At 54.4% G+C, this 27,915-nt stretch overlaps 2 protein-coding genes and 2 non-coding genes across 7 annotated transcripts; all 4 read right to left on the minus strand.

Moving 5' to 3' along the window:
• Positions 1-136: 136 nt before the first annotated feature.
• On the minus strand, positions 137-8,776 carry FAM131A (family with sequence similarity 131 member A). Of its 4 annotated transcripts, XM_033090738.1 has the most exons (7): positions 8,584-8,776; positions 7,358-7,418; positions 6,171-6,313; positions 3,887-3,980; positions 3,456-3,638; positions 3,157-3,273; positions 137-1,874 (listed from the first exon to the last, which is right to left on the minus strand). In XM_033090738.1, the coding sequence occupies exons 4-7, from the start codon at positions 3,954-3,956 to the stop codon at positions 1,399-1,401; spliced, it is 846 nt and encodes a 281-aa protein (XP_032946629.1). In that variant the 5' UTR covers positions 3,957-3,980; positions 6,171-6,313; positions 7,358-7,418; positions 8,584-8,776; the 3' UTR covers positions 137-1,398. The 4 variants fall into 4 exon arrangements, with proteins under 4 accessions (XP_032946629.1, XP_032946637.1, XP_032946619.1 ...); XM_033090746.1 differs by lacking the exon at positions 7,358-7,418 and having other exon boundaries at positions 8,584-8,762; XM_033090728.1 differs by lacking the exons at positions 7,358-7,418; positions 8,584-8,776 and adding an exon at positions 7,011-7,167.
• A 631-nt stretch (positions 8,777-9,407) lies between these two features.
• EIF4G1 (eukaryotic translation initiation factor 4 gamma 1) lies at positions 9,408-27,877 on the minus strand. The gene is given in 35 exon segments (XM_033126926.1): positions 9,408-10,024; positions 12,573-12,713; positions 12,854-12,935; positions 13,057-13,191; positions 13,306-13,385; positions 13,388-13,403; positions 14,964-15,045; positions 15,199-15,324; positions 15,634-15,806; positions 15,896-16,014; positions 16,158-16,390; positions 16,622-16,724; positions 16,945-17,047; positions 17,656-17,756; positions 17,954-18,110; positions 18,222-18,326; positions 18,497-18,733; positions 18,931-19,077; positions 19,301-19,498; positions 19,646-19,834; positions 19,981-20,139; positions 20,264-20,397; positions 20,481-20,667; positions 20,755-20,843; positions 21,105-21,926; positions 22,225-22,291; positions 22,495-22,587; positions 23,396-23,508; positions 24,572-24,671; positions 24,903-25,079; positions 25,660-25,680; positions 26,162-26,248; positions 26,548-26,641; positions 26,864-26,920; positions 27,743-27,877. Coding segments are annotated over 33 exon segments (4,818 nt in total). The 5' UTR covers positions 26,608-26,641; positions 26,864-26,920; positions 27,743-27,877; the 3' UTR covers positions 9,408-9,842.
• Positions 17,832-17,906, minus strand: LOC117014670 (small nucleolar RNA SNORD66). The gene has a single exon (XR_004421577.1). It is a non-coding gene; the product is annotated as a small nucleolar RNA SNORD66 (small nucleolar RNA).
• On the minus strand, positions 18,378-18,448 carry LOC117014677 (small nucleolar RNA SNORD66). The gene has a single exon (XR_004421581.1). It is a non-coding gene; the product is annotated as a small nucleolar RNA SNORD66 (small nucleolar RNA).
• Positions 27,878-27,915: the final 38 nt, after the last annotated feature.

Raw genomic sequence — 27,915 nt, forward strand, 5'->3', positions numbered from 1 at the left:
GGGAGCTCAGCACTGCCCTGGCAGGATGCAGCTGGGGCCGCCTGAGCCCTGCTGCCCCTTTGAAGGTGAAAAGAAGTAGAACTAAGATGGGTTTATACTGGAACCTCCAATGACCAGATGTATATAGAGATTTACAAAGATTTTTATATTAATTTAATAAAACAAATTCTTAAATAGAACAAAATAAACACCTAATGAGCCACTTATATATAGAATACCTGTGCCCATCAGCTCTTGTTCTTACCATGGGGCCTCTCACCTGCCGAAGCCTACAAGGCCCGAAATCTGCAGCTACCCACACCCCCCACAGCCATAAAACTCCAGAGCCTGCTGTCCATGGAATGCAGGATTTGCAGAGGCCTCCACTGCTTGGTCCTCAACACCCTGGTTGGAAACAGGGGCCCCCTGTTCCAAAACTGTAGTTTTGGCCTTTCCTTCAGCCAAGAAAGGCACTACCCTCTTTTCCCCAAGGAGAGACGCTCCCTCATGACTGTCACCAGTTGGCACAACTCCTGCCCTGCTCAGGCATCAGCAGACAACTGCCTGGCCGCTAGTGTGGCCCCCTGGTGGCCCTCTCTGGAATAACAGGAAAGTCACAACTAGCAACCATCCCTTCTTCCAACTCCACCCTAACGAACTCCTTGAATGTGACAGCACGGTAGGCTGGGAGCTGCCAGGTCCCAGCCCATACTTCCTACAAGGGGCTGGGCAAGGGCCCAGACCGTGCCAGGGCGGTCAGGAAAAGGGTGGACGGCACATGCTTGCATCATTCCAATGCCTCCTAGAGAAGATCCGACTGAAAGAACAGACCAAGACCCCTCTTTCTTTAGGAAAAAAGAAGAAGATTAGAGACGATGGAGAGGTGAAGCACAGCACGAGCCCAGCAGGGAAGGGAGCCCTGGGGGATGACGGCTCAATCCGTAGGCTCCCGGCTCCCCGGGTGGGGGTGATTCTATCAAGCACTGCACTGTGGACTTAGAGTTGAGGAGAGAAGCAGAGAGAGGCAGGGGAGAGGGGGAGGCCAGGCTCCCTCCAGCTCTACCCCACACAGCCGTCACAACCACCCCTCAGGTTCACATCATCCAAGGAGGAAATATGTATATGGCATTTTGGATTTAAGAACATGAACATCACTGTCTGCCACAGCTGTAGCCATGCCCCAGGGGCCCCGGGCAATCCCCGGCAAACCCCAGGAGTGGGGGCAGGACATGCGCCCCCAGCCTGGCCCCTGCCTCCTCTCCAGACACTTTCATGCAAAACACACAACAAGACGGAGAGCTCCCAGGAGCCCTCTAGGCTTTGGAGCTCTGCTGGAAGCCTCGTGCCCACACTTGGGCAGAGAGGCTCTACCCCCAGCAGTAGCCAGGGGACACATGCCACCACCAGGCATGATCCAGGTCACTGTTCCTCTGTCTGCACCTCATCCTCGTCTAAGGACACCACCCCAGAAGAAGCCACGTCGGAGGCTTGCCGCTGTCGTTCCCAGCTGCCCACTGGTGGCGGGCAGAGCGGCTGGCTGTCCTCGCAGGGAGCTGGCTCCTCGTCGGCGGGGGAAAGGCAGGACTCCGTGAGGGGAGAGTTGTAGAGTGAGTCCTGGGCCTCCAATGGGCCCAGGCTGCGGAAGGCACTTTCCCGGCTCGGGGGCAGGTTGGCAAGGAGCAGCTCTTCACCCAGCAGCGGGGAGGCCAGGTGAGCTGGGGAGCCCAGCAACCCGTCCTCCAAGCTGCACAGACTAGAGCACAGGGTCTCTGGGGACACGGTCTGCGAGCAGTCGCTCTCAGGTTCCATGGAGCCCTGGCGCACAGGCCGGGAAAATCGGTGGCCAGAGAAGAGGTCCTGGAGGTGGGGTCCCAGGGGCAGCTGCCCAGCCATGTCTGTCGGGGGAGAGAAAAGAAGACAGCCCTCTAGCCCCATCTTAACTGGCCAACCTGGAAGCCACATTCTCCCCACTCTATCCTCAGCACAGCTCTGGGGATAGTGGATAGGAGCTGGGAAAGTCAGGGCAGGTCACTTAACCTCTCAGTGTCTCTATGTCCTTAATGGTGAATTGGAGATTCTAATCTGCCTCCCTTATGGGGTTGTTGAGAGAGTGGCACACTGTAAGAAAGCAATAAATGCAGGGACACCATACAAGGTCCTGCAGGTTATTTGCTGCACAAGGGAAGCCTGTCCAAGGCAGTGAGTGAGGGCTGAATTTCAGCCCACACTCTGCTCACCAAGCAGCATGCCCTGGCATGGGGCTGAGCCCACCAGAGAAAGGGGTACCTTTCTCATTTGCACAAAGATTCCACATGGGTTAGTAAGTGGCCTTGGATAAATTTTAGTCGTTATACCAGGGGTCAAAGCAGGCCTGGAACTCAATCAAACAAAAATGCTGTGGTTCAGGTCTGTCTTGGTCTCAGTCATCCAAACCAGTCCCCTCTGCACCACAGAAACAGTCTCCGACCTGCTCTAATGTATTGCCCACCTCTGAGAACTTGTCAGTTAGTTGGAGGGGTGAGGGTGGGTGCAGGCAATATTTCAAAGGCAAAGGGGATGGGGTGGGGTGGGGATGGAGGCCTTGGAGGCTTCAGTCCAGAAGCTAGAGGAAGTCAGCCGTGTAGTCCAGAAAATGGAAGATGAAAGGAGGGCCGTGCACAGGTGCACAGCCCCGCAGGTTCCCCTCTGCAAGCAATGGCCCAGAGAAAGGCCCCCAGTCAGGTCTCAGCTGGAATGTGAAGACGCTAAGCTGGAGCCAGCGGCTCCGCGGACGGTCCAGGCCCAGCAAGCCTTCCTATTTACCTCGGGGCACAGCCCCATAAGGTGCTGTGCTGCTGCACGGTGGCTCATTTCAGAGGCAAGGTACAACACATGCTCCCAGGGACACAGTAGCATATAGGTGCTGGTGAGGTCTCTGGGCTTTTTTTTGAGGATTGCAAGGCCCAACTGCACAGACAGGCCGAGAAGGCTCAGCACCTATGGGAAAGGAACTGCTCTATTTCCACTTGCTGGCTGCCCACCCACGAGCATGGACAGCCCTCCTACTCTGGAATGTCAAGGACTGCCAGGACAGAGTCTGCAGCACTCCTCTCCCCTTCCAAAGGCTGAGCTCTGAACCACAGGGCCTGTCAGGCAGGTCCACCTAGCAGGCAGCACTGGCACGGGATGTCCTCTCACCTGAGTCAGTTCCCCCAGCAAAGTCTTCATCATAGGATTCATCAGTGGAGTCCTCGCCATCCACTGAAGACCATGCCCGGAGCTTGGCTTCTGCAATGGCAAATTGCTCGGCCACTCCTGTTGGGGACGACACGGAATTCATTAGCAGAGAAGGTGAACTAAGATGAGGGCTCAGCTTGGAGACAGGAGAGGGAAGACAAAGGGATGTGGAAAGACTCCAACCCCCACAACAGGCCTGAGGAGATGAGAGAAAGCATCCCTATGACAAAGGCAGGGCTGATCCCCTTTCTGTCACCCACCTGCTGCAAAGCGAGCCTCTTGTTCACCCTCACTGAGATCCGAATAGGAGGAAAAGGCAGATTCCAGGGCAGCAGGCGAGTCACTCGGCTTGCTCCAGCCCTTCCACTCAATGAGGTGAGCCACTCGGCCCTGGGCCATGGCGGTGGGCTTGGTCACGTGGTCCTTCACCACCTGGGAAATACCTGGAGGTGGGGCAGAGTCAGGAAGCCTGGTAAGAGCATGCGCCAGGGAGCATCTGGGAAGGAAGTGGAAGGGTGGTGGTACTTAAGTTTCACATGTGCCTTTGGGTGGGAGGAGGAGGTTGGGATTTACCTGAAAAAGGGAGGAAAAGGGAGATCCTCGCAAGAGCTCACAGGATACAGTCCCCAAGGGCATGTGCGAAAGGGAGAAGAAAGGACCAAATGGCCAGAGCATGGGAGGGGGTGCATACCATGCAGAGAGGATCTGGCCAGCGCAGCTATCTCCTGGATAGTTAGGGCTCTCCGGGACTTGGGCAGCATCGCGACTGTGTCTCCAACATTCACCTTGAGGGACAGCATCAGAGGGTGAGTGCTCCTCTGACAACAGTGTCCTCCCACATGCCCATACCCCCCCAAGGCGTCAGGGGAAATAGGAGCAGGTAAGAGATGCCAGGGTAGCATGTTTCCCAATGGCTGCTGCGATACGTAAAAGGGTAAGAAGACTGGACCTGCAAACTGTATCCTTCCAGGGACCAATGGAGACTTGGTCAGGCCCAAAGGAGCAGAACTTCAGCTAACCCTCCACCTTCCCAGCTCCCAGAAGGGAAGGAGGCAGGTTGGGAAGTAAAGAACCATGGAGTAGGGTCTTTGAGAAGAGAAGAAGGGAGAAGGTATGGCATCTAGGTCCCCTCCCTTTTGCTCCTCTCCTCATTTTTTTAAGTCTTCAGACCACATTCTAGCTGTTTCTAGAGCCTACCGAGGCCACAAACTCAGCATGCCCCAAACGAAACCAAACACCTTCTTCCCACATCTGGCTCTGCTTGCAGACTTCCTTACTGTGCATCACCCCACCATTCTCCCCCTCAACCTGGCTCCAACCCACAGGATTCCCATCCACTGTCTCCTAACGCTTACTTACCTCAGCATTACCATCAGCTCTCCCGTTTTGCTTATGTTAAGACCTAATGGTTCCATCTCCAAACTGCGTCTGACACAACCCTCATCCTCCAATACCACTCCCACTGCCACGGCCCTTCCTCAAGTCTTCAATGCCCACCCCCCAGATTAACCCAAGTGGTGGTCCCCCGAGCTCCTCCAACTCCATGCTATTTTCTCAGCCTCATGTGGCTCTTTCCCATCTTTTGGGTCTTGGTTAAAACATTACTCCCTCAGAAGAGCCTTCCTGACCACCCTACTTTGTTGTCTACTCTCTCCCTGTCGTCTGTAACAAGTCAGCATCCTCTGTCAATGTACCCCATGTGTGTAATTATGGTCTATTGTTTGTGTTTCCTTCTTTCTTGTTGGTCTCCCTCACTGTTCTTTAGCTCTTTGAGAAATTCCATCTATTGTGGTCACTGCTGTACCCCAGCGTTTAGCACAGTGCCTGGTACAGAGTGCTCTCTCAAAATACATAGGCTGAACGAACGAGGCAAGGTATAAATGTCAACAATTTTCCTGGAGTGCAACTGGTCATGAATATGTCCCTATTTACAATCTCTTCTGGGCTCCTCCGCTATCCAATGAAGTGCAAGCTCACAGCCAGGCACTGAAGTAACCCACTCTCTGAGGCCCCTGCCTCCTTCCAGGCCAGGCTGGAATCCAGCACTGATCTCTGCCCAGAAAAACCCCACTTCTCCACCTTCCCTGTGAGCAAGCAGCCCTCCTGCCAGGGAACCCAGCTTTCCCCTGGGCTAAGAATGCCATCCTTGCCGGACAAAACGCTCCCGACCATTTAAGGCCTGACTCAAGTGCCACCTCCTATTATGTTTTCAGTTCAGTTTTCTCTGTCTTCTTCAACCCCGCCCCCACCCCCAGCATTGCCCTTGCCTCTCTCCTGAGGGATCTCCAGATGACAGTGCCTGAGTCTGATTCACCTGGGTTGCTACCTCCACCCTGCACCTGGCTCCCGTGCTCCCTGGCAAGCCCCTGGCAAATATTTCCCTCAGCGAATACAAGAAGTCGGAAGCACACGCCCCCTCCCAGGCATCGCTTAGCTCTTCTCCATCATTTTCTACCCCTCACAAGAGGGGCTCTACCTGCCCCTTGACCTCAGGCCCACCCTGTCCCTTCCATTCAGTACCTGGCTGACAGGGCCCCCAGTGTGGCGCTGGTAGCCTTTGGCCAGGCCTGGAGGGAGGAGCACCTGCTGGGTGTTTCCTGGCTCGCTCACCCTCCCTCCCCTCACTCCCCACAGTCGCCGCCATCCGTGCTGGCGCTCCGCGCAGCTGCGGCCGAGGCCCCGAGAAAAGGTGTATGTCTCCCTGGCAACCCATCACCATGCAACAGGGTCTCCCGGGATACAGCCCGGGATGCGCTGACGTCAGCGACTAAGGCGCGAAGCAGCCCGCCCGCTGCTGGCACCGCGCCGAGAAGAGCAGACCGGCGCGGGGGCGGCCTCGCTCCCGGCCGGATAGCGCCTCCGCTCACAGGCAAAGGGAGCCAGAAACAGGCTGGCGAGGCGGGGGTGGGGGATACAGATCACTTTCACATGGACGTGGCCCCCCTCCCCCCCACCAACACCAAGGGTTCCAGCACCTCTGGCAAGTCCTGGCTGTCCACGGAGGAAGGGCGGGAGGACCGACTCCAGCCTCGAAGGGTCCGAGCAGATCCCAAGGAAGAGAGAGAGAGGCCCCGAGGAAGTTCGATCCACTCCACAGCCCACGCGGGGTCCGAGGCCACTGCGGTGGGGTGGTGGAAAGGCTGTTCAGCTGGGCTCCCATTTCTGCCAAGATCCCCCTTTACATCCGGTGTTGCCATATCATTCTTCCTCACCCCCTCCCCCATCTCCCAAATTATCAGCAACCACTTGGTGCACTCCACAACTCTGAAAGCCCCTGTTCCACAGCCCTGACCTTTAGGCCCCTGGGGCCATTTTGTGCCATCCACTGGCCACCTTCCTCCTCTGGAGATATTTTGCCATCAAAACCCTAGGATGAAACCTAAGCTTTGATAAATTCCAAATCTTCTCCGGTTTCTCAGTCGTCCCACTCCTGTTGGAAAGCACAACTCATTCTTCCACCATCATCATCATTCCCCTTCCCCTTACTGTCCCCTTCCCGCTACCGTCCCCCTCCCCACCACCACCTTAGATCCTCTGCAGGTTGCTGCCTTCCTTCCTTGGGTCTTTGCTCTTCCCAGCCTCAGCTGGTATGCAGCTCTTCACTCTTTTCCTGACAAACCCATGGTTTTTTTCTGACTTTCGTCCCAGTCCCCCAAGCCTTTTCCCTGATGCCCTGTCTGGCCCCAGCCTGGTTGTTCCTGTTTCAGCCGGGTTCCCAATATCGAAGCCAGAGTAATTTTCCTCTTGCCACCTGAGCACCCTACTCCTCAGCTTCCCATCACCTCCCAGATCACATCTACAGCCCCTGGTCTCACCTCTGCGACTTGTCTGACAAGTCCATCGTCCGCCAGGCCCTTCACGCTGCCACAGAAACATTTTACCCAGCACAGAAATCATAGGCATGCTAGCTGTGTTGATGCAGACAACCAAAGCCCAGAACTGCTCCAGGCTCCGCTCCCAGTTCTATTCCTATTTTAGTTCCGGATGCTGAGCCAGTCCCCTCCCCACTTGGAACCTGTGCCTAGACACATAAGGAGAACATGCCTGCCTCATGACTTTGAGGAGGTGGGAGTGCCAGAGGCCCAGCCAAGCTCTCTGGAGCTCAGCGAGCTGAGGCCTGTCCCCTAGACAGCGCCAACAGGCAACATATATCACAACTGACCTTTAGCTGGAGCAGCCGTCTCTGTCCCTGAGCCTCAGCCAGCTGGTGGTCCCCAGAAATGCTACCAACCAGAAGGAAGACACAAGGTTACAGGCCATCCCTGGCCCCCAGCTGGTACCTAATCAGGGCTCTTGAGGCCAGTCCTGAGATCAGCCAAACTCTCCTGACTACAGGAGGGAATGACTTCCAGAACTCCAAGCCTTAGCAGGGCCAGAGGAATCAGAGCAGCCTGCTGCTTCTCAGCTTCAAAAGCCATGAGGTTCATTTAGGACTACAAATCCCAGAATTCCTCATGGGAACCCAAGGAAAGTACAATCTCAGCTAGAGTCTTAGCTCCAAAGAACCTCAAGTACCAACCACCTAAGCCTGGTGTGACTGACCATTTGCCCTGAAAACCCAGGACCCATTCCAAACCCTGCCCTCAACGTCACATGTCCCTGCCTGGCCTTAGGCGTGGAGAAATTCATGACACTGGAGTAAAGTAAGCTGGCCAACCTCAGACGTAGAGGACTAAGACCAGGCCCCAGCATTTACCATCAATGGGAACCAAGGCCCAAGCAAGGGTCAGCAGTTGTGGGAAGGAAGCCCTGATGGCCTCCCTCTCGGCTCGTTTCCCTCCACAGGGTAGGATGATTTTTTGTTGTTGGATGTGGGGGAACAGAACTAAGAGTTTTAAGAGGTAAGAGGCGATCAGGTGCTCACAGGTGCCCCAAGTGGGGCCTCAGTCCCCTTCATCCACCAGCTGACTCTGAAGTGCGGAGTAAGGTTTAATCAAAAACTCCCTGGTAGGGTTCTTGAACAGCGTTTGCAGGCTTAAGGGGCTTGGGACACAGATGGGAGAGGCAGGTTCCCAGCATAGGGCCACTCCCAGGACAGTGAGACAAGTGTATGTAATCGGACAAGGCCAGTCGCCATGGGCTGAGGAGGCTTGACTAGCCCCTCCCCAGGCCGTGCGCCTCCTGCCTCAGCGGTGGGAATCCAGGCGGAAAGACACGAGTCTGCCCCGCAGAGCCCAGAAGCAGGGAGGCCAAAGAAGCGAACCCAAGTCGGTTTAGCCCCCTCCCCGCTCGTGCCTGCTTCCTCTTCTCGCCTGGCCCGCCTCCTCGGTGCAGGCTCCTCCCTCTCCCGACATCCGACCCCTCCTCAAGGCCCCCACCCCCCCGCGGCCCGCGCACCCGGCAGTCGCGGCCCGACTCCCCAACCGGTGCCCGGCCTCCGCCTCTTACCCTGACCCGCCGGGCTCCCAGAGCTGATACAGCCCCTGGCCGGGCACCCAGGCACGCTAGCCCGCACTCGGGACCCGGGCCATCAGCTTGCAGTGTCGGACCGCGGCCGCCACCAGGGAGGGGAGAACCCGTGAAGAGGGAGGGGGTGGGAGCCGCGCGTCCGCCGCCGCTCCCCGGAGAGAGAACCGGGCTAGTGACGTCAGCACGGGGGCGTGGCCATTAGCGTAACCACCCGAAGCGGGCGGGACCAAGGCGACGTCATGGCCACGCACGAGCGGCGTATGGAAAAAGCTCGTTCTATGCTCTCAGGCCCAACTGCGGAGCGACCCCTTAAACTGGGTGGGGCGGGGGTGAAAGGGAGACGACGGAGGTAACCACGATGGGCAGGCACGCACCGGGCCCAGGCGGCCAGTCGCACTGCACCGGGACGTTAGACCTCATTGCATCCAGCCCCTTCATTTTACAGATGAGACCTTGAAACCATAAAGGGCTTTGCCGGCTATAAACAGCCTGAAACCCAAGACCTACACGCAAAGGGGTCTGGAGCACATAGAGCGAAACCAGCTAAGTGTGTTCTATGAAGTACTGCACAGCTACTGTCTCCTCCTGTCCTAATCAGGGCACCCCACTACATCCATTTTGAGGGCCCCACCCTCCAGGAAAGTGACCTCCCCACCCTACACAATTATGAACAGGGGAAAAGGAAAGAGGGGTGCCAGGTTACAGGAACAGTGCTATAGATGAGTGCCAGCTCTTGAAAGGAGGCTGCCCATTGATCCATACCTTCTCCAGAGGGAGGAGGCCACAAAGTACAGGCAGTGAGCTTAATTGAATTCATGTTTAATAATTACAGGCACCGTGCCCCCCTTCCCCCTGCCCAGGCAGCAGCAGGGGTGGTGCAGGGGCTGGGGCATATGCCCCCAGCAGCGAGGACGGCAGTCCCAAGAGTGATTTTCAGAAAATAAAAAAAGGACCTCAGGGGCAGGCAGTGGTGCCCCCCCCAAGACACACCAAATTTCAAGACTTTATATATATCTCTGTGCCCCAAGGGGAGGAGAGGGACACTTGGCAGCATCCTGGAGGGGGCCCCAGGCAGCCCCAAGCCATCCTGCGTCTTCAGCCACTTTATTAGCTTAGACACCATCGCACTACAGGCACCCACTGCCGCCGCCACTGCTGCTGACTCCCCTGCAGTCCAGGCGGCTGGCTGGGCCATCCGAGTGTCCATGGGGCTCCAAGTCCCCGGCCCCACCCCGCCCTCAGTTGTGGTCAGACTCCTCATCTGCCTCACGAAGCCACTTGAAGAAGGCTGTGACAGATTTAAGGGCCACGCCCTTGCCCTGCTGCTCAGCAGGGTCCTTGCTACTCTCCCAGCTGTAGAAGGCGTCCTCCTTCACCACGTCCTCATCGTACAGCTTATCAAAGAACGTCCGAAGCAGGTCTGCAAGCAGGCAGGACAGAGTTAAGAGGCGTACTGCCCACAGCGACCCCATCCCATCCGCAAAGGATCCCTCCCCAAGCTCCAATGTTAAAACAAGACTCTTGACCCACCATCCTGACAACTGTATGTCTGACCATTTCAAAGTGACTAGGTCTCTAATAGGAAGCTAATAATCTCTTGGTCTAAGAGACAAGAATCAGTCACTTGGCCAAACCTTACAAATCTGCCCAGCCTCACCTCAGCATGTTCAAATTTCTCCACTCACGATATGTTTAATGGAAAAAAACTACATGCAGAATTGGTACTCCTGAATTAGGGAAATTACAAAAGTCCCAGCTGTATCACTGACAAGTCAAGGGTATAACCTAGAACATCCACTGGCCCCCACTAGATTCTGACAAACTCTCGATCCCAATTTCCTTTTAACTTTCCACACATCTGAACATACACACCCTCTCTGACACTTTTACATGTGCTACATTTTTTGGCAAGAACATCCTTTCTCTTGTCACCGTCCTGGTGAACTCCTTTAGGCTCAACTCAAGCATCTCTTGCTCTGACCCTCTTTCTCCCTCACCCACTGGCTACTACCCTTTCCAAGCATTTGTCCTATAACCCTGAACACAACTGATTCCCTTCCCCACAATGCACTGCCAGTCTTTCCAAAGCAAACTTAACGCTTCTAAAAGCAAGAGGCTGAGCAGTGAATACATTTCTTCTGAATAAAGAAATGAATAAAGTGTAAGACCTACAGTCCATTTGTGAAACACTGAGCCATTTATGAGAAGCTGTAAGCCAGGACACCCTCAGATCTATCTACAGCCGCCACCTGTGGTCAACCCCCCACTCCTGTACCACCGCAACAGCAGCCGGCCACTTATCCCAAACGTGTGCTCTAAGTCCCATGCACATCCATCCTAGGGACCCTATATAATCGATTATCCACTCTGCCCTGTACTTTTAAGCCCAAGTTTCTCCAATCTCAACACAAAAGGCCTCCTTTACAACCACTATCTCCTACAACCAAACAAAAGATTTTTGTCTTTTGACAACAGATTAATTGAATTCAGATTTTGTCTACATTTGTTGTTTCCTTTTTCCTGTCTCAGTCGAGTTTTACTCAGTCCTTTCCAATCCAGATTCTGTCCCCTGCTCCACGAAATGTTTCTGCCAGAGTGGCCTCCATGTTTTTATATTCCAGTAGCCCTTAACTTTCAGGTCTCCTCCCATGGGACTCTCAAGTAGCGTCTTGCATTACTGAGCACTTCCTTCTCCTAAAATTACTGTCCTTTGTTCAAAGGGCCCTGTCCGATGATTCCCTAGCTGTGGGTCCTGCACTTCAAGGTGCCATCTTAGGCTCTCAACACTCTCCCTCAGGCAATCGTGTGTCTTCTTACGACTTGCATGTGTTGCCCTGTGCCAGCAACTCATACATGAACCTCCACCCCTGACCTCTTCGTCTCCAAATGAATCCACACACCCAGCTGTCTGCCAGCATCCCTGATCACCGCTACCCACAGACTACAAATTCACGATGACCAAACAACTCGGTCCAGTGCTTCCTACCACCCAGCGAATGGTGCCACACTATCACCTCACCTGCAAAAACCATCCTGGGAGTCATATGACTTCTGATCTCTCATCAACCTCTCCCAGGCCAGTGCATCTTAAAACTGCCCACTCCTCTCCTATCTCCACTGTCACTGGCAAGGCTGAGCCACTACCAACAACACTCCTGATCTGCTGATCTTGCCACATTCACAGTCAACCCCATTCCAAACCACTCTTCCCACTGTTGGCCAGGATGATCTAAAAACTAAGATAGACTGGTTACTTGCTCTCCCCCAATGGCCTTCCTTCAAAAGTTCTTTTGCCTTGTGTCCAGTTCTTTCTACTTCAGGGCCTTCCTTTACATACAGTTCCTTTGTTCCAAGCCTCTCCCCATCCCATTTGTCATTTAGCTCCCATTTGTCAATTCCCACTCATCACCCCTCAGACTAGGTGTACCCTTCCAGACCCATCTTCCAATACTTATCACTCTGTATAGACTCCAGGCCAGCACAGGAACTGTGTGTGACTTACTCACTGTAATATCCAGGGCCCTGGCACGTACCCATTTGCTGAAAGCACACAACCTCAGGCATGTTAACCTAAGCCTCAGTCTTTCAATATGGAAAAGAGGGTAACACCATCTACCCTAAACAATACTTGTGAGGATTAAACGAGGGAAGAAAAGCACCTCAGCCCTGTGCCAGGCAGAGGAAAACGTTACCATTTATCATCTCTGCACTCCTGAGACCTAAGAGCTGGCTAAGCTCAAAACAGGTAGCTAGCCTTCAAGGCTGGGTCTAACTCCTTCCATTTGTAGGCAAGGGAACAAACGTCCTAGAGGTCAAGAATCAACCATCAGAGCATTTTGCTCTCCAACGACCACCCCACCTTTCCTGGGTTGAGGCACTTTCCATGACTGCCCCTGGTATCTGGCAGTTCTTCCACCGCCCCCCGCCCCCCGCCCTGCCCCGTCCAGTCCCTCCAGCCTGGCTCTTACTGGCGGGCTGCTCTGAGGTCACTACAAGGGCCTGAAGGGCGTAGAGTGCCTGCAGCTCCTTTTGCTCATCGCATAGGTATTTCTGTAGCAATTTCGCTCGCGCTTTCAGCACCTCAACATTCACTCGGAGCGGCGTTTCAACTACAGAAAGGAAGACACGGATAAGTGGAATAACGCACCCTCAGCCTGGTTCACAACCAGGAGGCACAGACCAAAAACTCCCTCCCTCCATTTGTCTGTTGGGCCCACCCTTGCCCCAACATCTCCCTGGCTCCTCTTACAGATAAGTGCGGAATAGCAGACAGTTGTCATGAGGGCTCGAACAAATGTATTGGATGCTACCTGCTGCTCACTCAGGTTGGCCTGTGCAGAAGGGAAATACAAAGAGAAATACATGGTCCACAAGTTCTCACTGTATCTCCATCACCACACCAAGAACTACCTTTCCTTTATCCCTCTTTTCCAATACCCAGGAGAAACATACTTCTATCCAGTCAAACACGCGCTGGTTACTGCTGCTCTCCTTGAGCAGCTTCTCCAGTTGCCTGCTCAGCTCCTCGGAGGAGAGCAACCTCTGGCCAGGGGCTTCTGACTCCTCTCCCAGGGTATAGTCCACTTTCTGCAAGTGAAACGGCCCATAGTCAGGAGGAAAGTGTACCAAGTGAGTGAGATGAGGAAAGAGGGAGAAGACCGGCCAGCCCCACATGGAGTTAACCTAACGGCAGCCACAAACCTGTTCAGTGACGAAGGCACCAACGTCCTGGCCTTCAGGTAGAAATTCTTTCCAGCTGAGTCCAGCCTCTCGCCACAATGCCCCACCTTTTTGGGACCCTGAAAAAACAAGACCAACTCAGCAACTCTCTCTCTTCAGTAATCTAACAGCACCACAAATGGCATCCATCGGATACTTACTCCAAGTTCACTAGGTACCTATTAGGGGCTAGGATCTTAGGATGCTACCGAGGTACCAAATAGGCACAGTCCCTCCACACCTAGTCTAGCACTGGGCACAGACTTCAGCCCTAGACACAAAAGCTCACCCACCGCAGTGCTATGAGGCTGGTGGGGGATGATGACCTAAGAGTCTCCAGGAAAAATGTTTATTAGCTTCCACAAGAGTCTCAAAGAATTACTGGACCACAAAAGATACACAACTAAATCCAAATTATCTTATTCCAGCTTTCCACACTCATCTGCCTTTTTCTAAAATAGTTTAGTTTTTCATTATTCCAAACAACAATGCTTATGGGAGAGGATGACTAACAAGTATGCTTGTTTCCCAAGTCCAGAACATTTCAGAAGCAGATATACCCCCCCCACCCCCAATGCAAACGAGAAATCTTCACACAAACAGCAGTCAGCCCATTTTCTGTACAAGGCAAGAGATTCTGAAGGCATTATTCTTTTATAGTAACAGATATTCAAAATGACGACATCAACCCTTAATGAGATTATATAGTTCGTGGACTTTAAAGATGCCTATTTTAACACCACTAAAATGGAGCTGTCTCACTGCTGATATGTTACATTTAAAAAATAAGACCATAAGTCTTTTCCTAGCAGAGCATAAACACATCCTATAATCTATGCACTGTACATTCAATGAAAATACCCAAGTAGTTCAATATGCTTTCTTTTTTTTTTTAAACAAATTATCCTGATACATATTTCTACCAAAAGGATTAATATGATACCGAAGGAACAATTCCTTTCAACTGAAAGTCTCACTCTTCCGGGTTCCAGATAGCTGAACTCTTTTGAAACTCACTTTCCAAGTTCTCATCACCAACTTCTCACTGAGAAGCTGGAAGGCACGACACCCAGCTTGCCTTTCCCATCTTTCCACATGCTAGTCACCAATTAACTTTCACAAGGGCAGCTTCAGCACCCTTCCAGGAAAGCTTACTGTCGTGAACATTACCAAACACACTCCTTTGCCACCTCACAGTACTTTAAAACACTCCATTTCTAGTACTTTATTTCACGCTTTATTTCACACTGTTGTTTTTACGAAGCTGTCATTTCTTACTTTTTTCTCTTCCAACTTGTTTCCTGTGTTTTATTCCCTGTTGTATTCCCAGGGCCCAGTATGTGGTAAATGTTTGTTTAGAAAAACAGAAACAAAACACTAGTTGAATGAATGAATCAATCAATCAACTAATCAAGAGCCTAGGGTCTTAGATTCCCATTCTCCTGCCTCGTCCAGAACTCACAAGAGGAACTGGTCGCAGGGAGTGTGCCAGCCTCTAAGGTACCAACACAATAGTACCATCTCCATTAACCCCATTCTACCAAAGGACCACGAGGCTTCAGGGTCACCGCAAATAGGCCCAAACCACACGGTGCCAAGAGAAGTCTTGAACGCATCACCCCCGAAAGGCTCTCACTCACCACGCTTTTGCACAGGAGCCCCAGGATCTCCAGCAACAGGGAGGCAGCTTTGCCCAGGGGCCTCAGGGGCTTCGTGATCTCCCTGTAAGAAAACAGTCTGTGTTCACAGCCTCCACAAGAAGCTCTCAACATACTACCTCACTTTCCCAAACCAGGTGTCAAACCTGCCACTCCTTCCCCTCTCCCCCTTTTCTTTCCGTCTTTACCCTCCTGAATTCCACCAAACGGAGCTCACCTGAACAGCTCCCCCATGGACACGCCACCATCCTGCAAAATCGGCGTCACCAGTTCTGCTAGGTAGAGCCACACATGGGGGATGTCGATTTCCATGTCTTCGGCCAATTCTAGGACTTCATACAGCCTACAAAGGGAATTCAAATCAGAACATTCTAGAAAAGAGGAGTCAGGCCCTGACCCTTCTTCTGGGTCAACAAGGCATGGCTAAAGGATAACCGTGGAGCCCCTCAAGAACGTTTCCTCAACATGGGGCAATTATCTCCAGCTAAGGCCACCTTCTTGTCCTTAGATGGCTCACACCCATCCCTGCCAAAAGTAATGTTGACCAGGATGGTTGAGGAGCCTACACTCTTACCCAAGGATCCACAGGCCCAACAAAGGAGGGAAATCTGTAGGTATGTAAAAAGTGGAGGCCCACAGAAATCAGTCATACCCTTGGTAGTACTGAGCAGTGGAGAGGTGCCCGGCACTGAGCAGCTGGTGCAGCAGCTGTCCCATATGTTCACGAGCAATGGCGCTGCGCTCCAGTGTGGACTCGATGCCATGCCGGACAAAGATAAAGAGCAAGGAGGGTGAGGCCAGCTCCTGCACACACTGCACTGCTTCCTGCAGGGGCACAGAGTATAGGAGGGAAAACAGTCCGCGTGTGACCCACACCCCACTCTGCCATCACTCAGCTCCCTCCAACTGCCAACCTTCATGTCATTGAGATGGAGGTACTCCTCAATGATGGCCTTGGATTTCTTCTCCAGCTCCTCCTCAGACAGCACGGCCTTTGGGGGGCTCACCGGGGGGAGGGTGGCTTCTCGCTTCACTGAGGGGATACAAAACAGATCCGAGACTCTTCAGTTCCCGTCTTCCCAGCAAACAAGGTATGAGCTCTGAAGACGGTGTGGAGACTGGCAAATCCCAAAGCAGCGCACACCATTCCCCTCGTGTCCTCTCCCAGCTGCTCACCGGCATCCCGCCCGCGGTCCCGATCCTCTGAGAGGCTGGATGCCTTGCGCAGCCCCTCAGGCTGAGAGGGCCGCTCTCTACTCCGCTCCTCCACCTCTTTGCTGAAACTCCGCTTGGTGGCAGGTGTCCGAGAGCGATCAAGGCGGTCCCCACGGTCACCTCCCCGTTCACTCCGTTCTAGGCGGTCTCCTCTGTCCCCAGCTTTCTCACCGCGCTCCCGGCTCAAGCTACTCCTGGAAGAAAGACAAGCACATGGTCTCTCACCTGTACTACCCAGGCGCTCTTTCCTTTAACCACCCAACCTGCTGAGCAATGATTGGGCCTTGTTCTTGGCACCAGGAAAATTGCCCCAATCTCAAGCAAGGGTCCCTGAACGTTGCAGGTATTAAGGATTCCTATGGCACCAACCCAAACCCAATCATGGTCCTCTCTGTGTGAAGAACAAAGACACCTCGAAACCTCACCTCTGGGCCACACGTCTGTTTTCTGTGCTTTCTGTAGGTGCTGCTTGTTGAAGGGCTGAGAAGCGATTCAAGGTACTAGTAGCTGGACGAGCAGCTTCTGATGCTGAGGAGGCAGAAAAGCAAGATTAAAACCTCCATTTTCTTACATCCTATCACCTAGTTGCCAGTTTAGGACACTTGGTCCTAATCCCAACACTAAAGCCTACCAAGTACACAGCCCCTGGATTACCTAACCACTCTGTACCGAAAGCCTCCCATAGACAAAGCTCTACCCTCAAGAGCTAATGAGTAAGCACCCAGCTCTTTACAGTGACCTCCCATACCTGCGTCGGAGGGCTTGGCTCCTGAGCCTCCACTGCTGCCCTTGCCCCAGCTCAATCGCCCTCCAGGTGCGAAGAGCTGGTTGTTAGAATCAATGGAGCCAGGCTGAGGAAGGAAAGGAAGTGGAAAGTCATGGGTCTAATTGGCTAAAGCCTCCAGCCACACGCAGCCACGAAAGGCCTAGACCAGGGGCCAAGAAACTTTTCCCGTAAAGGGCCAGGCAGGTAAATATTTTAGGCTTTGCAGCCACACAGTTTCTATTTCAACTCCTCAACACTGCCACTGTCACATGACAGCAATCACAAACGATAACTGAAGGGAATGAGTGTGCCTGTGTTCCAATAAAACTATGGACATTGAAATTTAAATTTCACGTACTTTCACATCACGTAACAGTATTCACTTCTTCCCAACTGTTAAAAATGTAAAAACCATTCTCAGCCTGTGGCAAGTACAGAAGCAGGGAATGAATGGGCTGAATCTGGTGCACACATCAGTTTGCTGACCACTGAGGGGCCAGAAGCAATGTGAATACACTCCCTGGGGTGGGTAGTCCTGTCTCTAGTAATCTAACCAGTTAGTCCAAGAGGGAAAATGCAGCTGTCACCTTCCCCACCTCAGGGAGTCAGGGGACTAAGACACAGTTGTGTCTAATGCCACCCGATCCCTCTTCACCCTCCATCCACATCACCCCCTCCAACACACAGCCCTACCTTCGTGATCTTGGTGAGTCGTGAGGTGTCAATAGGGCGGCTGCCCTTACTGATGGGGACCGTGTTCCAGCCACCATCATCCACAAGGGGAAGGCCGCGGCCTGGGACAAAAGGAGAGCACATTGGAGCCGTGGGTGAGGCCGGCAGCCCTGCCCCTCGGGCCGCCCCAGCCTCGCTTCCTCAGATCCTCAGTTCCATCATTGGGTTCAGTGGCCCAGACACGTGGCACTAAGAAGGAGTCATCAGGGAAAGCACAGGCCCTCACACTGCCCCTCCTCAAGCCCGGCCTCAAACTCACTGATAGGTGGGCTGGAGGCCCCCCGACGCTTGTCGCCACCCTTGGCCATCAGCTGCTGCACTTTTATGTGCTCCCGATGCTCCTCCAACTCTGCCTCCTTGTGGATCTGGTCAATGGTCTTGGGACCTTGGTCCCCCCGGCGTGGCACCCAGTTGCTCTGTGGGGACAGAGATATTTAAGCCATCAGAGGGCCAAAGCAGTGTCGGCAACTGGGGCTGTGAGGTCAGAGGCAGAAGACTAGAGAGCGACGGGAAGGAGGGAACACACACCGTCGCAGATCCAGCACATCCTGCAGCATAAAGCGGATTCGGGATGAAGTCTTCTTTTCCTTAATGATTTTTTCCATCTGGTTGAAATATTGATCCATTCGGGGCTAGGGAGAAGCAAAGGAATCAGGCCAGGAACTTCTAATCCCTTACCTCCAGCTGCAGGCCCTCAGCTTCATCACGGTGGCTCAGTGGCCCGGACACAACAGGGAGTGTGTCAGCACATAGCAGGCCCGCGCGCTTCAGCCTGTCCCCCTCCACCTCCAAGGACTCCTACCTTGGCTTTTTCAAAGTCCAGGTCTTTGCCAATGGTGGTGAGCAGACGGCAAAGGCATTCGAGGGACTCTTCGTCATGGTTCTTAAGTAGTTTAACCACGCAGTCGTGCATTATGGCCTCTGTCAACATCTTCAGCTTGAACAACTCCCCGATAAACTTGATATTCCCTAAAGAGCGCCGTCGGGCTATGTCTCGAGCCTCTTCCAGCTCTTCCTTCAGGCGTCCCCGTTCCTCTGCCTGCCAGTCATGGGACAGGGATCACATCAAAAGATACCCAGCCACACAGCTAAAACCCTCTCCTACATATCGAATTTCTAAACTCAGCAACAAGCACTCATGTCCTAAGGCAGAGACACCCCCAAACTACTCTCCCCACCCCCAACTCTACAGCTGAGGGGCATCTGGGTGGGCAGTGGAGTTGGGTTTTCTCTTACCGTAGCAGCTTCGTCCATCTCTTTTTGCTTCTTCTCAAAAACTTCATCATCATCTTTGTCTTTTTCAAACTCCTTCTGACATCGATTCAACAACAGTTTTCGAAAGTTCACAGTCACTGTTGGCTTTTCTGTAGTGGGCACTTTGAGCTGTATGTCGAAGAGGATGTCACATTCAGACTAGTCCAAGACAGGAAGGCCCCTCCCAGAATCTTTACCTACCTATCCCAGGAATACCTCTAGCCCCAGCGCTGCCTCCTCCTGGCTGCCATCAACAGCACAGGCTGGAGGAGAAGCAAGAACTAGACTCAAGGAGTCTTGGGAACAGAAGTGGAAGCCAGACCACAAGGTTTAGAAAACAGTGGAAACTAACCGCCATGAGGCAGCGGCACATGTTGGCATAGGCCACAGAGAAGTTGGGTTCTGAAATGGCCTTCTCGAAGATGAGGTCAATGACCCCTTTGAGGCGTTCCTCCGTGTCGATGGCCAGCTGCGTCACCTGCTTCATCAGCTGCTGAAACATCTGGGGTGTCAGCTTATTCAGAATGGAGCGCACCCTGCGGAACAGGTCCTGGTGGGGAGAAGGCACAGAGAAGACACAGGATCCAGTGAGTCTCAGAACAGAGGCCACTGGGAGGGATTAGAAAGGGTGGTGGGGACTTAACGCAGATGAAGATGAAACAGAAGCAAAAAACCCAAGTTCGCCAAAAGTTGGTACCTGGGTTTTGCTGCCATCAGCATCCTCTTCCCCTCGGTCCTTATCAGCGGCTGTCCGCTTGCTGCTGGGTTTCCAGGCCTTCTCTGCTTTGTTCAGTTTTATATCTTCGGTCATTAACACTGTAGCAATAATCTTGCGGGGCTCCTTTCGGGGGCCCTGCTGAGAGCGCCGGGGTCCCAGACCAGCCTGCTAAATAAGGGAAGGTACAGAAGTAGTCAGCACACTCGAGACACCACCACCGCACATCTCCAAGGCTGATTTCTCCCCACCCCCCAACCAGAGGGCCACATCCCCACTCCCCTTGCCCATCTGTCCCTCTAGTCAGTCCCACTCACCGGCCCTCGGGGCAGCTCCCCACCTGGCCCACCCCTTGGGGGCCCACGGGTGCTGAGGGCTGGTCGGCCAAGGTTGGCAAAGGATGGAGTGAAGTCTGGGCCACAGTTTATGCCTTGAAGTCTAGTGGGATCCAGTGGCCGCAGTGGTGTTTTATTGGCCTGTGAAGAGGACGGAGAAGGTATCAGAAACAGGCCAGGGCTACCGACTGTTCTTTCAGGACCTCAGGCTCCTCCCAAGCCCACCAGTCAGTACCGAGTTAGCCTCCCCCTCAAGCCCACCCACCTTCTCCAACACCACATCGCTGATATGGGGCAGTCCCTCTGGCTTCTGCAGACTGGCAAAGATGAACTGAAAGCCAAGCAGGAACTCACGGTCATAACGCTTTTTTTCCTCAAGGTTTAGAGGTTTCCACTGATCTGCAAGAAGGACAGGATGAAGTACTATTGTCTCGGGGGCCCTAACGAGAGCAGCCCGCATCCTAGCCCTCCCTTCAGCGTACCTGACTTATACTCGTACTTCTGCTCCGCAGGCTGGATGTTCTCAGCATTGTGAATTTTGTCTTCCTTCGAGTCCCAGGTCTCCTCTGAGTCTTCAGGCCGCGGGGGCTCACTGCTGCCCTCAGGCTCCGGGCCGGGATTACTGCCTACGGGAGGCTGATTTTCCACCTCTGGTACTCCCGGGTTCACCTGCAACCACAGGAACATTGTGTTGGTTGTAGTACGACCAGTTCCACACCCAAACTCTGCCCTCTCCCCTCCCCAGTGCTCCCTTACCTCCTTGAAGGCATCTAGAAGGTCTCCTACAGCTTCCTTCTTATTGAGCTCCTTAATTTTCCGTCTCCTCTTTGGCACAGATACTGCCACTATTTAGGGGGGAAAAAAGGACAAAGGAGTGGGAATAACTTAAGGAGTATCCCTAACTCCTGCGAAAAAGAAAAAGCAGCCACTGTGTAAAATTTCCCCTTTCCATTACACCCTCTTTCGAGTTAAAATTCCTTAATCTAGTTTAGTTTCCATCACAGGGCTTCTTACCCAGTCACAATGGCACAAATGAAAGATTATCAATGAACAGAAAGAACCACACCCTCCGCCTGCCCCACCTCTACCATCCAGCCACACCTCACCTGGGGTGGCTGCTGCTGCCTCCAAATTCTGGGACAGGTGGGCTAGAACAGGGGTACTCTCTGGGGGGAGCAGCTCCTCTCCTCCCTTCTCACTCTCAGCTTCTCCTTCTTCTTCCTCTTCTTCCTCTTCTTCCATTTCTTCCTCTGGAGCAGGGGAAGTAGCTGGAGGAGCCATAGCTGGAGTGGCAGAGAGGACGGTGGGGGAAGCCACTGGTGCTGCAACTTCCTTGGCCTGCTCCTGTGGCTCACTGACTGGGCTTAAGTCCACAGCTGGTGGCGAGGGGGCTCCGTTGAGCAGTTCCTCAGGTTGGGCAGTTGGAGCAATGGGCGTGGGGGATTCAGAGGGACAAGCCAGGAGAGGAAGAGGGGCAAGCTCTGGGTTCAACTCCAGCTCTGGTTCCAGATCCTCGGATGGAATCGTGCCATTAGGCTCAAGAAGAACTTCCGCCTTGGGAGATGCCAGGGGGATGGAAACCTGGAGAGGACTGGAAGAGAACTCAGACTCTGGAATTGGTTTGCTAAGTGTCACTTCTACTTCCAGTATGGGTTCAGCGAGGGGAGTGGGCTCTGGAGAGAGGCAATACGGCTCCCCAGTCTCACGGGGCACAGAGGTTGATTCTTCTACAGACATCTGTATCATCCCCGTTGTCAGAGTGTCCCCAGGAATAGAAAGGACTGCGAGATTAGGCTCAGACCCTGGTTCCAAGATTGGGGGTGGTGACGGGGTCGGAGAAGGTGATGAAGGCTGGGATTCTGAAGGGCTGTGCTCTGTGCCAGGCAGCCCCGACCGGCCCCCAATGATTGCTCCCTGTGACCGGTCATCTGCACCACGGGAGAGAAGAATGAGTAATTAAAGGCAAGTCCTTCACTGCTGTGGTTTCTCTTCCTCTCTGCCAAGACATTCCTAACCTATCCATCCACCCAACCCCACCCCCAACCACCGCCACGCCACAATCTTCTCCCACCTTTTCCCTTTTCAGCCAAAAACTACCCTCAAAATGCCACTACTTGAAACCTACGTCATTCTTCTCTGGCACCCGATTCAAGTCACCCCCACCTCTGGCATTTTACATTGTCACACTCCTCCCCCATAAAAGTTCTGCCCCACGTGCTCACGTACCTGGCCGGACAACGACAGCAACCTGGGGTGTCTCCCCATTAGCTTGAGGCTCCAGACTGCCTCCCGTCTGCAGGACACAAAGGGTTACCAAGTTTGCCCTGCAGAGTCCCACAACCCTTCTTTACTAGGGCCATTTCTACTTTAGCTCTGCCTAGAAATCCAGGAAAGCAGGGAAATAAATCCCTTAGTGAAGGAAAAGACCAAGGGATCTGGGAGTCCAGGGCAGAATCGCCATCCCAGCCAGGGCATTACTCAGAGAGCAGACAGTACCTGGGGAGGGGTGGGTGTGGAGGCGGTTCGCGCCCCAGACATAATTTCCTCCGTGATATCCTTCCCTCCTTGGTTTGGATCTCGAATTCGGATCTGGGGAAAGAAAGCTATGGGATAAGTGGGAAGCAGGAGGAGCCCACGTCTCTGCCCTGCCCCACTCCTAAGACTCTAGGCCAACCCTCCACCCCCCACTGGGAAGCAGGTGGGTGGGGGCCAGAAACCCCATGAGTTCTACTGTCAACCCATCCGGCTGCTCTTGTCGTCCCTGCCCTGGCTCCCACCCCTCAGAGGCCCTTGACCTCACAGAGCCGCCCATACATCATAATGCCCCTCCCGCCCTCATCCCTGCCCTACCAGCAGTCCCCCTGGCAGTGGCCGCACACCCTGGGGCCCAGGACCCCTGTCTAGCACCCATCCAGCTCACTTGTGGCTAGTCGGCCTGATCTCTGGGGGCAGGGCCCAGATCCAGTGGGTGGAGCCAGGGTGACTCAGCGGCTTCCCCAGCCCTGGCACCCTATTCTGGGCACCACGCCCAGGGCTTGAGGATTGAGCAGAGGCGTAGGCCTCAAGAGCTTCCAGGACTGGGGAGTGGGGGAGGTGGGGCCACAGAAAACAAACCATTTCTAAAGCAAGCCACCAGAATCCCCAAACCAAACAGATCGTATGGATCCCGGAACCCAGGTCTCTCAGGAATTTCTCCACTAGCCACTTCAGGCTTCCCATGAGCTTCTTCTACACTGTGACCTCCGTGCCTTACAGAGAACCTGAGCATTTCACAGATCCCCATTCTCTGCCCACTTCAGCTGATGAGCTCCTTCAACTTCCTGCTCCCTGATCCACAACACGCCCGACCTTGATTCTCCCTTTCCCAGATGTCCTAGGGCCCCTTATTGCTACTCACCGTTTTCCGCTCCCTCTTGGGAGCAATCTGGGGTGGCTGGTTCATCAAAACTGGGGCAGGGGCCACACCAGGGGTATACTGCTGCACACCCTGGGCTGGGTAGTAGGCGCCAGCTTGGGTGGAGGGGAGACATACACGGAAAGGAAGAATGGTGGCAGCGTCAGGGCCAACCATATATACAAATGCCTCCTTGAGCCACCTCCCAACCCCAGAACCTCTCATCACCCACAGCCGGCCCCTTGCCCTGCCCCACCCTCCTCCCCAAGGGAACTAGGTGTCTATCAAAGCTGGGGAACCAGTCTGAACTGCGTTTACAAGAATTCCTGACACTGACACACACCCCTCATAGGCAGGCGCTCCTTTCCCACCACACACCAGCCACCAGGACTCTGGCTCTTCTTCTACCCTATAAGGTGCTGTGTGTATACCCCACTACTCGGCACCACATACACATATACTCTGAGGGAACAGCAACTACTTAACCTGAAACAGAATCAGGTCTCTGGCTGAAAATACGAAAAACAGATTTACCAACCCTGAGCCACTCAACCTGAGTCCAGTTCCCCTCTCCAGCCCTTTACTCAGGGGCAAGGAAACAAAAAAGTAACATTATAAACCAGGCCCAGGATGAGGTAAAACGAATTCCTTAAAGCAATGGTCTCCAAAATGGGATGCACTCTTTAATCTCATCCATAATCTCCACTTGTTTGTTTTTCACAAGCAACACTAAGTGTTGTTTAAATTATGCATACATATAAACAAACAAAAACATACACGTATTAGAGATACATACTCAAAATCTTTCCTGATGATCAAAAAATTTTGGAAACCACTGCCATAAAGAACAGACTAATCCTTTCCTAGAATGTAAATGAAAAACAGCTACAAAAACCTCCCAAATCCATGTTACAAGGGCTCCCCCCAACCGAGTGTCAGAGGGAATGTTTACTGACAGGTCCTCAAACTGGTGACTGATCCAGTATTTCTTGAGGTGGGGAGGACTCCAACTCTCAGCAACAGGATAAAATCTCCACCCGCCCCGTATTAAGCACCAATCCCTACTACCTATCAACGCTATCGTTTTTAGACCAAGAGACCAGCCTGGAAAGGATCTGAGGAATTGGTGGATTTAGACGCTCCTTGGGACGCACTCACACCACTCCCTCCCCTGCTTACCGTAGGTCCCAAACTCTGTAGGGCTTGCACCCGGATAGAAGCTTGGGGCTCCGGGCTGCACAGGATACTGCTGTGTTGGGACAACATATGTGGAACGCCCCTGGTGGAGGGGGAAGGGAGGGAAGGAGGGGAGAGAAAGAGTTGAGGGAGCTGAGCATCTTATCAGACTACAAAGAGAATGTAGGGCAAGATGGGACAAGTCAATTCTGGGCAGTGACCAGAAGGAAGTCCCACCTCTGGAGAAGAGATGGGACCGGAGGGTCAGGATAGGGGAGGTAAGGGTTGGGGTACAAGGTTCTCTGACTTCCAGTGCCTAAACCTCCAGCCTCACCTGTCCAGGGATGTAGTAGGCCCCCTGGGAGGCTGGGTAGGAGATCTGGGAAGGGATCATCATTACTTGGGATCCAGCAGGGTAGACATGGGCAGCTGGGCCAGGGCGGGCGGGGGCTGCACTCTGCACTCGGGAGGCTGCACTGCTCGGGGGCTGGGCCCGGCTAGGGTAGAAGTGCTGTCAGGAGGGAGGAAGACAGTTGATATTGGGAAGAGGAGGAAGTGGACAGCAAAATGGCCACTCCGTAATGTCTCTAGTCTGGAGAGAAGTACTGATGGCTTCGGAGCATGGGGACCAGTCCTTCTAAGTCCCACTTGACCAAATGATGGTTAAGTGGCCTCTTGTACTCACACGTGCCCTTCACACTCAAGTATACACTTTGCACTCTCTGTTTTTACTCCCTCACTGCCATGCACACTCATCTCACCCCCACCAGGCTACCCCTCCACAGAGGCTTCCTGACACCTAGATGCATCATGCCTAAGTAAAGCCCTTTAGGGCAATCGACTCCCCGGCATGCACTGCTCCACCCGAAGTTACTGAGGAGCCAACAGCTAACATGCAAGTTGCCCGGTTCCCAGGTATGCACTCTGCAAGATTTAGTCCCTAACATGCATCGGTCGGCCTCAGACTGAGGGTATGGACAGCAAACAAGTCCCCACTCTAAAGCCTCCCAATCCCTATGTCTAGTCCCTGACTAGGGTGGAGGGTAAGAGTGAGACCAGGAGAGGGTCCAGGATTAGCAAAAGGGTATTACCTGCAGAGACCTGAATCCTCCCTGAGAGCACATGGGGACAGGAAAGAAGAGAATTATCCCCAAGGTGATAAGGGGGAAGTAAGACAGGAATCCTCCCATTTAGTGGGGAAGAATTTAGGAAACAAAGAAAGGCAAGAACCAGCTAGAATGTTTATCTTACCACAGTCCAAAGAGAAAGAAGGGAAGGGGAATAGAGCAATGGCAGCCTCCCGGTAAAAGGAGGAAATAGGAAAACAGGAGTTGGCAGCAGAACCCAAAGCACTGCCCCCAATTCTCGTGGCACCAGGACCCCTAGGAATGCCACCCCCACCGACTACACACTCCCCAAGGGGCCATAAGTAATCAACAGCGCAAAGTGCAGAGCCGCATGAAAGAACAGAGCAACTCTCAGGAAATTGGGGCAGGTACAGGGCCTCCAGAGTTTCCATCCTAGGCCCACGCTGGTCTAAGCTTTCCATGGCTCCCACCCAGGTCCCCTACTTCCCTCCCCACAGCCCCTCACCTGACGGGGCTGAGAAGGCGTGTTCATTTGTGTCGCTTGTGGCGTACTGAACACCACCGGTGCTGTCTGCCCCGGGGGAAACGCTGGCTGAAGGGGGGAGACCAGAGTTCAGCAAGAGGGGAAACCCGGGTGGGGCAGAAACCCAAGCTGGTAAAGTAAGGGGAGCAGATCTGTGGCAAGAGCATCAACAGTCCACATACCCCCTCCCCATGATAGCCAGCCCCTGGGAACAACTAGGGGCCCTGTCTCAATTTGGCAGCAGGACGCTGCACTTTGCCCTGACACAGATGGGGGTGGGAAAATCCAGAGAGTTGGAACCTGTTTCTGACCGGCTGCCTGGTCTCCCCCACCCCCACCCCAGTGTCTGCTAATTCCTCCCTGATTACCTGTGGGAGTCCAGGGGACGGGGCAGGTGGGGGGCCTGTGGGCTGTGGAGCTTTGTTCATTTCATTTGGTGCCACATCAGGGTCCCCCCAGCACCTGTTAGGAAAGAGTGGAGCTCGGAAAGGGGAAGGGACCCAAGCTTAAGGCAAATGGAGTGGGGGAGGGGTGAAGCAAAGGCTAGGTCCCACACCGAGCCCCGGAGGTGCCAAGGGGGTAAAGGAGCAGAAAATATACAGCCTATGTCCCCACCAACACGTTGTCAAACCCGCATCACCTCCAACCACCCCCCTCACCTGCTGAAACGACTCCCTCACTCACCCCCTCGGTTAAGAAAAAGTCCACGGTGCGGCCTACAGGTTCTGGGCATCCGAGGGCCTGGGGTTGGGAGGTGAGGGGTATCAACCTGGCTCCGCGGGGCCCAAGACCAACCAGACCGGAAATTCCAGGTCTTGCTGGCACCAGGCTCCCGGATCACAAACGGAGCTAGCAGCTTCGGCCGTGGTGTCCCCACCCCCCACCTGGGGACACCGGGTTCGGGGCCTGGCCCAGGGGCACACAAGGCACGCCTGCCGCGCGGGTGGCCGCGGGGGCACCCGCGCGGGACCAAAGGCAAAGCCTGCCGCCGCCCAGAAGCGGAGGCCAGGAAGGGCGGGAGTCGGGCCGTAAAAGGCCAGGCGGGCGGCGGCCGAAGAAGAGCCGGTTTCAAGCAAGTGAGGGTCGGCCTGGAGGGCGGGCGGGGCCGGGGGCTCCTCCCTGCCCGCCGCCGCCGCCTCCCTCTCCTGCGCCCTCCCTGCGCAGAGCCGGCCAGTGCCAAAGAACAACGTGTCACTTCCCGGCGGCCGGGCCGCAAAGGGGGGAGGGGGCGGCGGGCCCGGAGCCGGGGTGCCTGCGTCCGCCGGGCCTCCTCGGGTTGGGCCGCAGTGGCACTTCGCGGCCGGCGAACCCGGCGCCCTCCCAGGCCACTGGGACCGCATATTCCGGCCCTGCGCTCCCCCACCCCCACCCAGCGGCCAGGCCGGGCCAGGCCGAGCACACGTGGGCCGGAGATCGGGCCCTGGCGGGCCGGGGCCCGGACTTGAGCCGCGGAGCCTGGGCGCTGGGGCGGCGGCACAGAGTGGCCGGTCCCGGCCCGGATGGCGGCGGATGCGGGGGGAGGGGGTGGGGGGGCCGGGTCGGGCCCGGACATGGCGGCTTTACCTTCAGTCTCCTTCAGTCCGCGCGGCCGAGCCCCACGCAGCCGCACAGACGTAGTCCACAACCATTTCCGGCTCCCCGCACAGATCCCGCTCGGCGGCCACCGCTTCTCCGCAGGCGCAGCCGGCGCCCCCACGTGACCGGCGCAAAGGGCGGAGTCGCGCCCGGCGCCGCGG

This window comes from Rhinolophus ferrumequinum, chromosome 2 (assembly GCF_004115265.2).
Source record: "Rhinolophus ferrumequinum isolate MPI-CBG mRhiFer1 chromosome 2, mRhiFer1_v1.p, whole genome shotgun sequence".
In the NCBI taxonomy this organism is placed as follows: Eukaryota; Metazoa; Chordata; class Mammalia; order Chiroptera; family Rhinolophidae; genus Rhinolophus; species Rhinolophus ferrumequinum.

What these genes read in the sequence shown, in the direction of transcription:
- FAM131A (XM_033090728.1), bottom strand. Translation starts at nt 7,098, where the DNA reads ATGCCTATGATTTCTGTGCTGGGTAAAATGTTTCTGTGGCAGCGTGAA. An exon ending in TTGTCAGACAAGTCGCAGAG is followed by an intron (nt 6,314 to 7,010) that starts GTGAGACCAGGG and finishes ACCCCACCGCAG; the next exon opens with TGGCCTCGGACCCCGCGTGG. An exon ending in ACAGCCAGGACTTGCCAGAG is followed by an intron (nt 3,981 to 6,170) that starts GTGCTGGAACCC and finishes CTGTCCCTCAAG; the next exon opens with GTGAATGTTGGAGACACAGT.